General features: G+C 27.4%; 2 protein-coding genes across 6 annotated transcripts; both read right to left on the bottom strand.

Moving 5' to 3' along the window:
• Positions 1-5,004: 5,004 nt before the first annotated feature.
• On the bottom strand, positions 5,005-6,612 carry LOC113867923 (gibberellin-regulated protein 4-like). Its single transcript, XM_027503433.1, has 4 exons — positions 6,480-6,612; positions 6,312-6,356; positions 6,118-6,151; positions 5,005-5,186 (listed from the first exon to the last, which is right to left on the bottom strand). The coding sequence occupies exons 1-4, from the start codon at positions 6,546-6,548 to the stop codon at positions 5,005-5,007; spliced, it is 330 nt and encodes a 109-aa protein (XP_027359234.1). The 5' UTR covers positions 6,549-6,612.
• A 5,223-nt stretch (positions 6,613-11,835) lies between these two features.
• On the bottom strand, positions 11,836-16,070 carry LOC113867434 (reticulon-like protein B16). 5 transcript variants are annotated; one of them, XM_027502760.1, is made up of 7 exons: positions 15,982-16,053; positions 15,094-15,149; positions 14,312-14,404; positions 13,653-13,833; positions 13,420-13,561; positions 12,910-12,979; positions 11,942-12,443 (listed from the first exon to the last, which is right to left on the bottom strand). In XM_027502760.1, exons 3-7 carry the CDS (start codon positions 14,346-14,348, stop codon positions 12,277-12,279), a joined length of 597 nt encoding a protein of 198 aa, XP_027358561.1. In that variant the 5' UTR covers positions 14,349-14,404; positions 15,094-15,149; positions 15,982-16,053; the 3' UTR covers positions 11,942-12,276. The 5 variants fall into 5 exon arrangements, with proteins under 5 accessions (XP_027358560.1, XP_027358561.1, XP_027358559.1 ...); XM_027502758.1 differs by lacking the exon at positions 15,094-15,149 and adding an exon at positions 15,677-15,811 and having other exon boundaries at positions 12,048-12,443; positions 14,312-14,425; positions 15,982-16,030; XM_027502759.1 differs by lacking the exon at positions 15,094-15,149 and having other exon boundaries at positions 11,836-12,443; positions 15,982-16,070.
• Positions 16,071-17,799: the final 1,729 nt, after the last annotated feature.

Genomic DNA, 17,799 nt, shown 5'->3' with positions numbered 1-17,799 from the left:
TTTTTATAATCTAATTTTTCTAGACATAGTTTTATATTATTTTTATACTTTATAACATTATTATTCTAACATGCAATATTTTTATATATTCATTATTTTCTGTTATATTGCTTGTCTTTTATTATTTATTTTTAGTTATAGAAATATAGTATGTTCAGTTTCACGTTAGCATGCAGGTAGATTTATATTTACTTCAATATTATTAGTTATAATTTTTTTGTTGTATCTATATCTATAAATTTTTTAACATGTTTTCAATCACATATTTAATTCTAAAAATTTATCAAAATAACTTTTTTATAAAATGAGTTAATCATTTAGTTTAACAAACACATACTATATAAATAAACGTTTCATATATCGTGTCCTCAAATATATACAGTAAAAATAAATAATAATTTTTATTAAAAATATAATATTTGATATTATAAATACATTTGATCTCATGATATTATGTGGTTTTTTATATAAATTTTTATTATATATTTAAAAATTGTTTGATAAATAATCATTTGGTTGCTCTAATTCTAAAGTAAGTTATGCTATAAACATGCAATTCAACTCATTTCCATCCCTATCAATCGTATACATTTGTTCTTTAACTTTTAAATAAATTTTAAGTTAAAATATAAATTTAGTATCTATAACTTATATTTATTCACAAATTATTTTTTATAATTCAAAAATTTATATTTAATTTTTATATAAATTTTTTTATTAAACTTTGATCTACTTCATTTTTATATCAATTATGTTTTAGTTCTTAATATTATTTAAATATATCAAAGCATAATAAATATTCGTGTAAAAATTAAAATTAAAATAATCCATAACGAGTATTAACTATAAAAATTAGATTTATATTTTTACTCGAATTTGATTTTAGTTATTTTCTTTTGCTTCAAAAAAGATCACACACACATTTAAGAATTTGTTAGCATAAGCATAAATAGATTAATCAGTTTTTTTTTCTTTTCAAAAAAAAATGTCAAACTTTTTTTTTATTTAGTTTAATTCGGATCTAACTTGAGTTGTACATTTAAATATGGTGGGTGAGTCTATTGTTAAAATTTTTTTGCATATACAAACATTCATACTCAATACTTTATTTAAGCAATACTGAATCACTTATCACTCAGACTAACCTCCGTTAGACAATGTTAAAGTTTGTTATCATCTTTGAATCATTGGACTTTTATATATGTATATATTAGCTTAGTTCACACATAAAAGTACACATATCTTTAACTTTTTTTTTTGACTGTTTAGTTTAGAATTGAAAAATTAGATTATACGATTTGTTTCAAATAGTAATTTTAGAGAATTGAGAAAAAAAAAACTTTAAAAAGTTTTATTTGAACTTGCAAAAATAAAATATAAGACCCATAATTTGAGATATTTTTACAAACATACTTGGCTTAACCAAATAAATTTAAAAGATCCTTATCCTAAAAGTGAAAATCCTATTTATAGTAAAAATAACACTCTTTGAAGTGATCACTTTGACTATTGATAGTATTTATGCGTAGCCCATTAAATTTTCTCTTCTATGTAGTGTTCACTTTCACTAATGAAAGAGATTACACACAGCGCGCGTAGCGAAAGTAAACACGCACAGCTTCGCTGGGTCAAACAAGCTTGTGTGTAATCACTATGAGTAGTGAAAGTGATTATGTATAGCCTCTCTTCAGGAAATGTTCTTTCTAGTGTTCACTATCATCGGTGATAGTGAAAACGTGCAGCTTCGTCTTTTATATCTGACTCTATAGTAACTACTTTCACTATGGGAAGTAGTTATTTTCACTTGACTCTTGGGGATAGTTTACTATAATGATTACTTTGAGTACTGGAAATAGTTACTTTCACCCAATTTCTTCTCAAGATCAACTCTCATAGATTTTGTCCATAACTTCTTGCACAATTATTCTAGTGAGTAAAATTGCAAAAGATAATTATAAAAATTAATGTAAATTGAACCAAAAACAAAAAAGCTAAAATAATTGGCATAATTGAGGTTTTTATGGTATTTACAATTTCTAACTTCATTTTTCCATTAAAATTCTATGAAAAAAGATAGGTAAAATATTAACAAAATATGGATTCATTACAAAGCATAAAGGAGCATATTCAAATGAGCACTCCTTGGCACGTTTGAGTGAAGGAATGATGTTTAGGCAAAAATGAAAGAACTCTCTACTAAACAGGAACTCATGGCCAGTATTTGGCTTGTAGGACTTTTAGGCACGCTTTACTCTAGTAGAGGCATTCCATGCCTTAAAAATAAGGTAGCAATTGCTCTTCAGCGTAGCCTATATCTTGCGACATTAAATAACCTCCTAAAAGAATGAGGCATGTTGAGAGATGGAAGTAAACTCAGTCTCCCATAAAGCACTTATTACGCTTACATGGTTCATCCTTACAGGTCGAGCGTCCATGAACTCTCATTCATTCATGTGTATTTCATAAGTTTATGAACCTATCCCTCGTAACATTTTATGTTCCTAAACACTTAGAAAAATTTATTTTGCCTTATATTTTTATAATTAGTTATTTAGTGTGATGTAATAGTGATTAATGGTTTAATCTAAGTTAGCTTATTTGATTTAGCCTATGTGCGTTCGTACCAAGCATAAATCAATAGCAATTAAACTACCTAATCTACGGCTGTAACCTTATATTGAAATAGGTCACTTTTCGCACTTATCATAGATCAAATGCTATGACAACAAGGCATTTATTAGTGTATTTGTCGAGCAATGATGAACAGAAACATACACATTTTATTTCTCATTTTGGGAGTACATAATTAGACTTGAAGAAGTGGCAATCGGTTGCGAGTAGACAGACCATCTATTAATGGATGCATAGATGATCCAACTCATAAACTTAATACTCAATTGATCTTTCAATATTGTAATTCTTTATTGCGAGTAACACGTTTTCATTGTCTCTAAACAATTGTCACACTTCGAGCTCTATTTGTCCATCTAGAGAAAAACTTCAAGTACCTTTGTTAACTTTGCATAACAATCAATCAATACTATTCAAATTCATTGCATCCAAATTCAATATTAAATAGTAATTAGATTGTCATTGACATTATGACTTAAACAAAGATTATGACATAACAGTTATGTTTGACTAAGATTGTGACGTGATGGTTCTCTCTCAGCCCTTCATCATCGCATTGTGTATAAGCCCACAAAATTCCTCTTTGTCAACATCTTATTTGTGCTTAACAAAATTTGACAAATCAAAACTATTAATAAAGTCAACGTAAAAAAGTTGTAGAAGCTCTGCAAAACTTAGGCTTGCCACAACATCAAAAACATTTTTCTCTTGGTTGTTTACAATCATTTAAAGAGCAGGATGCTCCAACAATCAATTCAACAATAATAGAACCCTATAACTAAATTGACTTTTTTACATAGCATGAATATTTATATAATGTGAATTTCTAGAAATTGAGTAAAAATTAAAAATCATATTTACATCGTTATATTGTAGATTGAATAACTTGTATACTTGATTAGTTATAAGCAACCTATACAACATCTGCTTAATTTGTCTATTATTTGCTCGGTCTAATTGCTGAAATATGTTAAACACATTTATATTTAGACAAACAATAATGTAGATTGATTGTTCATCATTGAACCCACAAGGACTAAATGAATAATTATATAACTATGCAAATAAAATGCATAAGGTTTAGACAATTTAAGTTATATTATAAGTCACACTAGATTAGAATGACTTATATTATTCTTTTCAACAATCATACACCACCACCTATGCTAAATTATAAGTCACATCTCTAACAACTTATGTACTAAGCATAAGACACACTAGACTTGGTGACTTGTAGTTGAGTTGATTGTACTTAATGTTAGCACAAAGTGTGCTACTATGCAAATTGCTCAAGTTTGGTGTGACTCAGCTCAAACTTTATATGAGAAAAGGCTAATAACACATTCTTTATTATTGGTTAACATTTATTAAAAATAAAAAAAGTATGAAAAATAAATATTAATTTAAGAATAAAAAAAACAAGACTAACACAATTTTTAGAATTTTTAATAAATTTTAACTGTTAGCAGGAAGTATGTTACAAAGAACATGTTGCTAGCATTACTCTTAAGCTCATTTATGATATATTTAAATTTTTTTGAATTTTTACTAATTTTTTTGCTTATTTTAAATAAAAAAGCCTTGCTTTTCTTAGTATAATGTTTTTTATATGGTAGACTAAATTTTTAACCCTTGTGTTTAGCCGATTTCTTACATCAATACATTGAAAAGAGCTTTGTCTACGTTTTACAACCATTTTTGTTTCTATAAGAAACATTGCAAATAAAATAAAAATGAAAAAACCGCCTCCCATTTGTAGCTTTTCAAAATTTGGAGAGTGAAAAAATTGGAATGGGTTTTACAATTAACCATGATATAAAAATACTAATGAGACAAATTTTTCAATTACATGTATTGGAGTGTGTGTAAGCGAAAAACTAATTTAACACACAGTACCTTCCTTTGTTTACATTTAAAATCGGATATCGAAAGGTTATTATAAATACATTTGTCAATAAATAAAAAAAATTACTTTTTATTATACTTGTCAATCCTTTTACTTGTTAATATTTTCAATTACAAGTGAAGGTGTGGTTATGACAATGCCATGCATGTAAAAGGAACATGTCAACAACGTGTCAAAAATAACATCCTTTGCATTGTTCATACAACAAAGAAAAAAAGATGATAGCGAAGTTCTATATATATATATGACAGCAATAGTATTAATTAGACACCATTTAAAGGCAATAAAGGGGCAGAGGAGTGGCATGCTGAGGAGCCCACGCACTAACTCCAGGCTAACCTTTCTCATATATTAATGGGTACGAAAAAGGGTAAGTATTTGGTTAATTAAAACATAGAAGGAAACAAGGAAGATTATATTATATGAGAATGTATATAATATCAATGTTAATTTGATTAATAAGAAGCTTAAGGGCACTTAGGACCTCCTCTCTTGGTCTTCCAATTGTTGTAGCAAGGGCACACAGCTTTGTTCCCATAATACCCCGGAGGAACACACAAGCATTTCCTACAACACTTCTGACAGAAAAACATGCAAGGCTTGTGGTACTGGGTCTTGCTGCACCTCCTCGAGCATTGTGAAGGGCATTCTGGTCATATCACATTCCCCATAAGAGAAATTTCAAGAAAGTTAAAAGTCAAAGACTCTAATTAATATATGCAGCTTTTACGATACCAATTTTGACCACTGTCAAAGTGAAAGGAGTCTTGAAGTAGAAAGGCCATGGTCATAATGCGAGAGAAATATTTACTAATGGAAATTTATAAAATTGTTTATGTCCATTTTCTATTTAACAATTTTCATTAAGGAAAAGTGTTAATAATGCAAAGTTTATGATTAATTTTTGGTTCATCGCTCCTCATAGCATTAAATATGTATAGTAATTCGTGCTGATAATACTTCATCGTTAAATTGATTGTGATTGTGGAGATACATATTGATTTTTATTTATTTTTTAAAAAATTATTTCAAGGAATAACTTTAAATCACTCTATATTGTGTTTATAAATCTTATAAATTATTGAATTAAATAATAAACAATTTTATTTAATACTTATTTTATAAACTAAAACATTTTTTAAGAAAATGTGTAAAAGATGGAGCAAAACACTCACCTCGTGATTTTACACTGGATCGTGTTTTGTTATTTGTATCGACTACCGTTTTTCAGCTAAACACCTATTAAAAACACACTTAAGACATTAATTAAAAATTATGAAACTTTTGTAATGTTATACATCAGCTGTAATTTTTAGTATATTGTAAAACTATTTATTAATTCCTTAACTATTATTAGTCAGCAAGATCGATCCTTTGTAATTTTATGAATTCTAATAGATGTTAAGATTTCCAAGATGAAAAACCCAGCATATGCTGTTTGTGTTGGTGTGTGAAATATTGTTTGTTTCTTTGCATTGGTATCATTTTTTCAGTTGGATGTATCTCCAAGTTGTTTTACCATAAATGACAAGGAGAAGAAAAGAACAACAAAAAGAACAAAAGTGGTATGAATCACTCACGGTTGCTCTTGAGGCTTCCGGGTCCAAATTTTTTCTGTTGAACACAAATATGCAACAAATATTAGCAAAATGCATGGCATTCACCCTTAAAGCGAAGTTTTCAAAACCCCATTTTGATTCTTTGGTCTAACACCCCCATAAGGAGAGAGAGAGAGAGAGAGGGAAGAAAGAACTAAGGAGAGGTTAGGTTTTACCTTGTCATCGTAGTGGTGGCCTCCATGCCCATGAGATGCCATAACCTACAAAATCAAGCCGAAAAAATGTGACAACCTTTCAAATTCTCACAAATTAAGAACAAGTTTAAAAATGTGAACTTTAGAAGTGTGTGTGTTTGGGGGTGTTTTTCTACTGAAAAGACCAACCAGTGTTTGAAGCATGGAAATGGCAATGAGGGACAAGATGAACACCACAAGTAGCCTAGCCACGGCCATTGTTGAAAGAAGATACAAAGCCCTCAGCTATGAATGTGACAAAAATTACTATAGTAGCGTTAATTAAAGCACCAAAAAGAACTAGAGAGGCGAAGAGAAGAAAGTGGTGTCATAAAGAGAGTGTGGGGTCATTTATAGAAGAAAAACTGATGGGTGTGAAAGGGAATCCCACCTCGAACATTTAGCAACAAGTTTTGACATTATTTAGTGTGAGCACTTATAGATTGCTTCGTGTGATATCGAGATCATCCATGTGACACGATTGTGTCAGAATTTATTACTTTTATTTTAAGTTGGTGATGCAAATTGCAATGCACTTCAAGATGTAATCGTACGGTCCACAATACGGATTTAGTTCGCCTCTTTCTCAATTTCAAGTTATTTGCTTACTTTTTGCAATTTAAAATATATTTTTTGTTATTATTTAAAATTTATACAAAAATTAAATATTGGTAAAACATATTTTAAATTTAACACTTTTAACCCATATTTTTAATACTCCTCTTACAAATAGTGACAAACTAATGCTATTAAAAAAAAATTAATTTTTAACTTTTACATTTCATTTTAAGTGTATAATTTTTTTTTTTGTAAAATCCTTATTATATTCAAGATATAAAAATATAGATTATAAATTATTAGAAAAAATATTTTTTAAAAATAAATCTTGTACTAAAATGATCATTTTAAAAATTTAAAAAATATCAAGTGGAGAACAAATAAAAGGGAGGTTACATACCTTGGTAGTTTTATGGTTGAATAATAAATGGTGTAGATGGGTAAATAGTATTGATGGTTCTATCTGCCATGCCTTCTTATATTGTTACTCAATGTTATTATTATTAAACACTTGGAAAATGGTGATTACTATATTTTCCTTTTTATAGAAAAGTTGGAACATTAAGGAGACTTGAATGACAAGTCACATTTATTGGGGTGAGGAACATTTCCATTTTCACCACTTGAATATTGATATATTTAACATTTAATTTGCTATAATATTTTGAGATAGTTTTAAATAAAACAATTATGCTAATGAAAATTATCATTTTTATATATTTTCATATAAAATTCTTCAATTCTAATCATGTTAATGAATCACATATTTTAGAACTCTAGTTAATTTAACTTATTTAGATAAATATTCTTTTCAAAATTTGCTAGAGAATTTTTTAAATCTAAGTGTTTTTTTATTTAAATCAAATCACGTATATTTAATCTAAGTTATTTGTATTGACTAAAAAAAAGTATACAAATAATATTATTTATTTAGAGATATTAAATTATTAAAAAACAATAAAAACAAAACAAAACAAAACGTAACGGTGCATAGAAGGATTTGGATTTGGCGAAATAAAGGAATAATAAATGAGATGTGGCAGAACTGAGCAAAGCACGTTAGTCGATGTAGTAGTAAAACTTTTTATTAATAATAATAAATATTTTATTATATTAAAAATTATAAGATAACAAGATAAAACATGAAATTAAAAAATAAATTATTAAAATTAAGATATATTTTTTTTATTAACGTGGTATATACAAATTTAAATTTTAAAAGTATTTTAAAGAATAAATAATTATTTAAATATTAAATATAAAGAAATCATGTAATTTAATGAAAATAAATAATTTTAAAAATACTTTTATTCATATAAAATATAATATTTTAAATAAAAATTACATAAAAAATGACAAAAAAATTTTTAAATGAAATATATACACTCTGAAACTTACCATAATGTTTCATACTTTTTTTAATTCATGTATTAATAATATTATTCCTTAATTTAGATAATATTTTAATATTATCATATTATGTCTAAATTAAAAACATTTCTTAAAAAATGTATATTATTAAATATATCTCAATTTAAAATTTATATTTATTTAATTCTATAGTTTGATTATATATAATATTGAAATTTATATATTATGTCTACAAAATAAAATTGAGTTGATCCTATATCATATTGAATTTCAAAGAATTAAATTAAGCTCATCTCAAATCCTTTTTATAAGCACATGTGTCCTCAATGGATGACTACTTTGTGTTTGTCTTGAATCCATTCCCTTTAATGTTAATGTTTTCTATAATTTTAAAGCAATTTTGAAAAAAGTGATTTATAGACACTTCGATCATCATTGTAGAAAAAGAAAATTGAATACTCATTCAACTTAATCTTAAGTAGAAAGATACTTACACTCTTTCGGCTTAAATTCAAAATGAACAATTCTTTAATCATGTTAAAATAATATAATTAATGATTAATTATTGATAATCAATAAAAAAAAGACTAAATTACTTAAATAATTAGAAAACTAAGACATGACTGACTCACGAAACCTACTAGCCTAATATTTTGTGTATAAAAAAAAAGTAAGAAATATAGATAAAATGTTAACTTTTAAAAGTTTTTCTTCAGATTTACTCAATGTTAGAGATGGACATGCCTCTTTCAAATTCATTGTTAAAACTTTTAAGACAATGCTAACCAGTACTTTAGTTAATAAATAAATAACAATAAATTTTTTAAAAATTTATTATTAATAATAAACTTCTTTTCATAATTTAATTTATATTTAATTCTTTAACTAGTGACTTAAAGATATTATTAATAAAACTTAAATTTTTATATATATAAAAAAATAAAAGACAATTTAAATTTTACTTTATAAAAATGAATAAGAATAATTACAATTATTTAGATCAGTGATGAAACAACATTAACAATAAGATTGATAATGTGGTGCAATTAATAAAAGATGTTAATAAGATTGATAATGTGGTGCAATTAATAAAAGAAATTTGTAATAGACTAATTTTAAGTTTTCACATTATAAAAATATATATTTTTTATATTAAAATTATAAAAATATAATAAATATTTTTAATAAATTATTATTTTCATTATTAGTTGCTTATCTTTAACTTTAAGCTAAGGTTAATATTTTTTAAATAAAAACTTTCATAATTATAACATAATTATAGTAGTTAATTTTAGAAAAAGTTTTTGAAAAGCATTATTATACCTAGTTGAATTATTTGTGTAACACTATTTTAAAGTACTTTTTTTCTTTATTTTTTCCATCCCTTGAATCATATTATTACATATTTTTGTCCTTTTTTTTTTTTTCACAAACTCTTGTACAAAAACAGTAAAAAATCATTTCTCTAATATACCTACCTATATATCTTGCTAGAAAGGAATAAAATAAAAATGAATCATTTTAATTTTGAATTTGAACAAGAGTGCATTTGGATACATAATTTAATTAAGTGTTTGTTTAGTAATTTCTTTTTAAATAAAATCTTAATTTAACCACAAAACATATTAAAATAAGCTAAAAATAACTTATTTTGATGATACAAGTTAAAAAATTATAAAAATCATAAACTATTTTCATAAATATTTATAAAGACTTCCAAATAGAAAACCTTTTATGTAACAGGAGATCCAAAGAGAAAAAAAAAATTCATTAGAATATTTCACAATTCTATAGTTGACTAAAGAAGATGAGGCAAGTGATGGCTAATGTGACTCCATCTTTTACTTATCAAAGAAAAATGTGAGTCATGCATTTATAATAACCATTATATTGTCTTCCAACAAACCATGGGTCAGTAACATTGATGGAGATCACACAATGGGCTTCACCTTTAAATTGATGCTGAGTTCCAACATATGAATTAGGGGATCACCTGATTCACAGTGATAGTAATTAGTAAGGGCGTGTGCAAGTTGCAACCGTACATGCAACCACTCATAATAAGAAATAATGGTGGTAACTAGCACTTTTGGTAATGCCCTATTTGCATCCTTCAATCATAGTAGCAAATTCAAATAAGGAGAGGTTTATGTTATCATGGTTCATGCATATTTTACTATTTTGACATAGGCAAGTGAACCTAGTTATTTTTACTATACCACACACATTGAATGTGTTTTGGTGCGTTCTATTAAATTTGTAAGGTAAAGCATATGGAAAGAGGGACTAAATCAAAGGGTATGTGAATAAATATTTTCACACCAATTACGGGGCTCCATGTTCTAGCATGTGAGCTTCCCTATTAGAACCTCCCACTTGGGAGAACCAAATTTATTAGAAGCATATGATTCATGTCATGGGTGCACAATATCTCTTGCCCCTTTTGGCTTTAGATGGAGTAATGAGGATTGAAGATTCAATAACTTACAAATGCAACGTTCTTACCATGTGACAGTAGCTCTGCAGTCACATTGGTCATTTATTCTCAACCTTTGAAAAAATTGAGATCAGTTTTGAGTTACATATTATACAATGTTCAAGTCATTATTATATATATACATACATATATATATATATATATATATATATATTTTAAATATGATTTTTATAAATAATTATTATTTATAAATTAATATTTTTATATAAATATTGATATATTTTTAATTTAATAATTATGTATAATTGAGTTTTAACATTATTTACCTGATCAAGATTGAGTCAAGTATTGGATCTAATTTTTTTTATAACTCAATGAACTCAATCCTATATATAAAAAAATTAAATTATATAATATTTATATTTTATTATTTTGATATATATTTTTAAACGTATTATTTAATAATTTATTATTTGAGTATAAATCAATAATTTCTATATAAACATTGATAGATTTTTTAAATTTTAATTTAATAATTAGTTAATTTTATAATTTTTTTAAAGCATAAATTTAATGACCTAACCCCAAACCAACCCATTCATGATTAGGTTAGGTTGATTCAGGTCACATGTCAAACTCAACTTAATCTGTTATATAAGTTATATTTTAATTGAATTAGATAATTTTGCCATCGAATCTAATTCGTTTCGTGAACACCCCGTTTAAATAGACCATAGAGGGTATATCTAACCTAATTAAGAAGTGAGCCATTTGTGGCTTTAGGATATCTCACTATGCATGCATGAAATCTCGTATGTTGCTGGTTGCGGCACTTATATGGTACGTTCAACCCAATTAAAGATTAAAAATTTGAATTTTTAGTTTGACCTTTTCTCAATCTGACCCGAAATACATATAAAATCATTATCCATTGAGAATTTAACCCCCCAACTTTTAAGGACGTACCAAATTGATTATTAGATAAATCTTCTGGTAATTGTTTGATTGATGGTATCTATGTACACATTGTACACTAAAGCAAAACTATAAATGAAATATTTGGAGTACATAAATTAATTTCTAACTCAGTTGAACTAATTTTAGTTTTAATCTTTTTAAAACACGTGTAAAATCAAAATAATGAAAATTATACATTGTAACAAACTACTTATTCCAGACTAGTGCCCCCTGCCAAGGACAACAGAGAATTTCTATCAACCAGTATATCAAGTAACAATAGAGTTCACTAACATCCCAAATAGCTTCATCAACAATAATGACAATATATATTCAAATATTTACTTCGGACACTTGTTCACCTGAGGGTGTTATCGGTGGTGGGGTATACATTTTTCAACATATTTTAGCAAATGATTTATAAATGCTACCTTCAACATCCTCAAACTATGTCATTCGGAATATGAAGATAGCTTCCATGCAGTTGACTTGAGCAACATCTAAACTACAAAAGTGCCCCCTTCACATATGAGACAAGGTGGTGACAAGATTCTAAACAACGCAATCATCAACAAAATGGAATTAGTTTTCATAAAAGGAACATGAATTGGAAGACCATGAAAATCAAGACTCTTTGTCCTTTGATATATTACGGGGCAGCCTGTTGAAAACATTTTCATCTACGATTCTATAATGTTTTGAAAATTGGTGGTGTATAGCTCCACACCATTTATCTACATTATCTCCATATTTGCTGTACAACGCAGGGATAGTAATCATCATGAGGGTTCCTGTCATCATCAAAGAGGAAGAAATGTAAATAAAAAAATTTACAAAGGGTCAGAAGTTTATATATTTATATGATTATATCCCCAATTTGTGTTGAGACATGCAAGATTTGCATGTAGTGTTCAAGAAAAAGAGGCTGTCAAAATGACCCTTCACAGCATAAAAACATAATAGATGGAGATTTCAATGAAAATATCCAATCTGATTAATGGAAAACATGAAAAATGCAATGAAAACTTGAGAAGCATTATGTTGCATAGTGCTGGACATAAGTAACCGCTAACACTGCCCACCAAAAACCAAGCAATAGACAAAGGCAGTGAAAGGAAAGCCAAAAGGTTAAAGTGAAACACGTAAAAATGATGTAGTAACTGGTACAGAATTTACTATAAATTAATGAGAAAGGAGGGTCTCAGTTAAAGCCATCATAAATTGCTCTTAATGTATAGACTTATGAAGCACGCATACCAATATATGCAAGTGTGAAGAAGGAGATGACACTGCCAATGACAGAGAAGAGCCACAGACAAACCACCACCTGTCAAGAAGACAACAGAAAACAGACACTGAATTATATCTTCATCTTCCATCAAGTCATATACACAATATTGAGAATTACTACGATCCCATTTCTAAATACAATGATTGCATTGCTATAGTAAAATAAAAACCTAAATAGAATACCATAAAATTGCTGACATAGCAGAAGATGCTCTCAGATATTGTTGAAAACAATAGATACATTTGAAGTAGGTTCAATGAAGGTACTAATAGCACAAGTTTTTTTCATAAGCCCATCCCAAATTATATGTCATCCTAGTTAAATTTTACTAGGACATTCTTCTAGACAATATCATACTCAGCCTAACTTTCTTTACAACAAAAATATATCTATAAAAGAAATACTAATTATTTAGATCACCCTTCTGATCCCCAAGCCACAATTCCTAAAAGGGTGTGACCTGAACCAAAACTAACCTTGAAAAAAACTCTAAAATCCTTGCCAATAGTGATATCATGAGCCATAAGGAGCACGTTATTCATTTTCACACGAAATGAAGCTGCTACATTATTAACCATCTCCTCTGACACAACTAGCTCAGGTAGAGTTGGTGGTTGTCTGCTTGAAAAGAAAAAGATACCAATGATACTGTTAATGTTAAAAATGATGAAAAACATAAAACGAGCACAACTAGGGCTATTAGTCATACTTATTCCTTAGGGCAGCAAAGTTTGCATTCAGAAACAATAGTACGATCAAAATCAGCAAGACATCTGAACAAATTGTTAAAAATGGTAAACCAGTCCACTCAAATAGGATCCAGGCAATTGTAGCAACAACAATGACACCCAAGGAAACATGCCACCTCCTCCACAATAGAACATCAGCAACTACAACAGAGACAAAGGAAAGCAAACATCAGAATTAGTATAACCACATTTAATCTGAAAAACAAAGATATGCAAAATGCAGATTTATTCTTCAGCAATTTTATCCATGTTTGTAAAGATAAATAGAGTTTAATTTATCAGAAGAAATTATTAGTTGATTCAGAGCTTGACATGGGAAAATCAAAATTTTCAATGAGTAGAACAGTTTTCAATCCCAAATCCAAACCATTAAGATTAATTTTACTGATACAAAAGAAGAGCAGAACATGCACATAAAAGAAAGAAAGAAAAATCAAACTTGAATGACCATTGGTACCCATATAAACAAGGCTACAGAAGATTCAAAAGCCTGTCAAGCAGGGGGAAGTCCAAATATGTGTATGCATGTGTCCAATCATCTGTCTCCACTTGAATAAATGTATATCATGAACAAGACAATCTGTGAACACTTATCATGAAGTTACAACTTACAACATACCAAAGGCAGTAGGAAGCTGTGCGTCTGATTCAGACATGAAATGAAACTATCCACTATCCAAAAGCGAAGTCCAACCAAGCAGATAGCCTAGACCTGGATGTACAAATCAACAAACTGAATTGCCATGACAACAAGGCTTCATAATAATACAGCATCAACATCATTGTTCAGAATGCAGTCATCTCAGCCAAATCATAAGAATCTTCCACAAATCAAATGCAAGCAATACAACAGCACCCTATACACTTGAAAAACAAACAGTAGCCCAAGTTTGAGTGGAAACACATAAAGTAATGATACAAAACAAATGGAGGCTTGCTGATTGCCTAGAGCTTGAAATATTGCTTCAGGTTAAATTACCAAGATCAAATGCCATAATAATCTTTAAAACTAAAACAGTACTAACCATGAGACAATTTATGACTTATGATGGGAAGCCGAAAACTATATCATAAAGGCAGCAGCTTAAACTTAAGGAACTGTATCTTAGCCAATTGTACCCCCAGAACAGGCTAATTTGCTGTAATCAATTTCTTATCAATGTGCAAGTCCACTTATATAAATCACTTAAGCACTCCATTGAATATCGCTGCTAAAGATGCTCTTAACCCAACTATGAGTGTTGTGTTAATCCACATGGCACAACAGCATGGGCCTGGGTCTAGCTGGTTTGAGTTTACAAAAACAATACATGTCCAACTCAATCAAAACTCCTTAATTGGATTTGCTTGAGTCTTTTCAAATTTCTTAATAAATCAGAAAAATAAAGTAAAAAACAAAACCTGCAAGAATTAAGAACCTGCAGCACATATATAGGTAGTTCTCCTCCCCCTTAAACCTGCTTCATACAACAACTCAATTCCATCACCAACTTAAGGCTTAACCAAAACACAAACTTTTGGCTCACAGAAAAGAAGCAACAATTGAGTCAGTATGCAGATACATGTTAAAAGGGTAAATTACATTCAATCATTCACAGCCCCTTGAAGTTAAACGAAATTTCACCAAATACCCCTGTCCCCCCTTTTCTAGATTACTTTGACCTCTCCTGATTCATATAACTGCATACAAAATCTGGAGGGTTAGCATTATCAAGAAGGGTATATAGTGTTATATTGTTATATAAATTGGAGTTTGTATTCGACAACAAGAAGCAAGTCTTATCTAAATCAAGTCAACTATATAGATCACACATGCCATTGATCTCAGTAACAACCCAACCGAAGTCTTTGATGAAATTTGTATAGGGGTAAAAAACAGAGAGGTATCAAAGTGAAATTTTATTAAACCTCAAGAAATGCAGATGTAATTTACCCTGTAAAAAATTGACCAGAACTCAACTCGTAGGAGGAGGATTGCCTGAACCTTATATTGACATTTTAATGATAATCCTAATCAACGCGAGACATCTTAACAATACATGTGTAATTGAGGGTCATTAGAATCGTACAGAAAAGCCACACATTAAAATCTATGCGTAATTAAGGTGCTAGCGGTACCCTGACTACGAGGCAGAGGCAAAATCAGGTCTGAAAAACTCAAATTCTGAATTGTTGTTATTATTATTGTTATTATTATTATTATAAGATTAAACAGAACAAGATTAAATGAAATGAAGTGAAAAACAGAAAAGGTAAAGACAGAAGAGAATGATACGAAATTATGAATACCTGTGCTGTCACACAGGCTTGCACTCCTTAACCAGTGGCGATTGTTTAGGGTTTCTAACACAGACCCAAATTATTATTCCTTCTACCATATTTCGTAAATAAATTACACCAGTAGCTAAAACCAAATATGACTCATATTCGGGTCGGGTCTAACGGGTCTTCATGCACCTCGGGGCCCCGAAATTTTTCTTCATATTTCTTCAAACGTTTTAAGAAAAATATTTACCTTCAATTTGTTTATGAGAATTGTATTTTAGAGTGTCAAAGATAATTTTAATGATACAATGATGATAAATATTTTATTATATTAAAAAAAAATTTATAAGAGGGTTATTAGATTAGAATTTAAGATAAGATTAACAGAAGTGTTAGTTGAAATAAAGGATAAAGATTAACTTATTTAAATGAATACTTGTCTATTTTAAAATTAATCGAAAATGGAGAATCAATAACAAGACAGTGTTAATATGAATAAAATATTGATTACAGAAAATTAGATTCTAAAGCAATCTCAATCATCAATAAAAAAAATATATTTATATAAGTCTTGTTCTTTTTGTAATATTTTTTAAATTATTTGTAAAGTAGAAAATAATAATTGTTAAATCTAATCATATTATGAGTGTAATTAAAAAAAAAAAGTTTTATCAAAAAGAGTGCAAAAACAAAAGTAAATATGCAAATGAAAATATACGAAAACTATATTTGAATGACATAAGAAGTGTTGGAGACTGTGAAAAGAAAGTAGAAGATAATAAAGAATGTTGAAACTTTATTTTACCAAGTCAAATGTTAAATATCAATGTTCTATATATAGATCATGCAGACATTATACCTCAATCATGTAACATGACACGTAAATTCACTGATAGAAATAAGCTAAATTGACTTTTTTACGATGATTATATTAATTACAGCTGAATGAAAGGTATATACTTTAAAAATCTTTACATGTAAAAATACATAACACAATATAATTTTTTAAACATTAAATAAAAATAAAAAGTTTATCTTTTTAAAAATTTAAAATAATTACATTTAACTAGTCTTGAATTCAAAACTAAATTAAAATAACCACTTACTAATAGTAAATTATTATTATATATATATATATATTATAAAATTATAACACTAATATTTGTTATTAAATAAAATTTATAAATCACACGGATAAATTAAATTTATAAATAATCAGGCGAATAAGGCATTTTGATATTTAAAATATCATAGTAGGTTAAATAAGGGGTTTTTTTTAATATAATTTTTTTTCAAAATTACTAAAATATGAAATTTTTAACAAAATTGCATAAACATATATTTTTTTAAATCGTCAATAGTGACTTTTAACTTTTTTTAAAATTACCAATAATGATTTTTGACTATTTTTAATTTTTTTCGCTAGGCATGAAAATTTTAATTATTTTAAAATCGTCAATTAGTATTTTTTTTAAATTCATCATTTTTTAATTTTTTATTTCAAAACTTTTGAATTTACACTAAAAATTTTCGTTGATAATTTTTAAGCTTTATATTTTTGTGATTTTAAAAAAAAATCATATTTTGATATATATAATTTTTAAATATTATATATAAAAAATAACACTAAATCCAGTAATAAAAAAATAAAATTAACAGTGCTCGTTTAAATTTAACTGCATGAACGTAAGACTTTTAATAAACTTTAATTTATGTTTTTAAATTTTGAATCTTTAATTTAAATTTAAATTTTATCATTTACTTGTTTATAATTTTATTATATTTTAAACATGTAATTATAAATAATTCTTAAATTCATAATTTGGTTAAGTTAATAATAAT

Source organism: Abrus precatorius, unplaced genomic scaffold (genome assembly GCF_003935025.1).
Source record: "Abrus precatorius isolate BTA unplaced genomic scaffold, Abrus_2018 Scaffold5, whole genome shotgun sequence".
NCBI classification, from domain to species: domain Eukaryota; kingdom Viridiplantae; phylum Streptophyta; class Magnoliopsida; order Fabales; family Fabaceae; genus Abrus; species Abrus precatorius.
This window is presented reverse-complemented; position numbering and strand designations above follow the sequence as displayed.

Excerpts from the sequence above, each read along its gene's own strand:
- LOC113867923 (XM_027503433.1), bottom strand. The coding sequence starts at position 6,548 with ATGGCCGTGGCTAGGCTACTTGTGGTGTTCATCTTGTCCCTCATTGCC. Across the intron at positions 6,357-6,479 it reads TTTCCATGCTTCAAACACTG|GTTATGGCATCTCATGGGCA; the intron begins GTTGGTCTTTTC and ends TTGATTTTGTAG. Across the intron at positions 5,187-6,117 it reads CGGAAGCCTCAAGAGCAACC|AATGCCCTTCACAATGCTCG; the intron begins GTGAGTGATTCA and ends TGATATGACCAG.
- LOC113867434 (XM_027502759.1), bottom strand. The coding sequence starts at position 14,348 with ATGTCTGAATCAGACGCACAGCTTCCTACTGCCTTTG. Across the intron at positions 13,834-14,311 it reads ACAGCTTCCTACTGCCTTTG|TTGCTGATGTTCTATTGTGG; the intron begins GTATGTTGTAAG and ends TCTCTGTTGTAG. Across the intron at positions 13,562-13,652 it reads TTTGCTGCCCTAAGGAATAA|ACAACCACCAACTCTACCTG; the intron begins GTATGACTAATA and ends CTTTTCAAGCAG.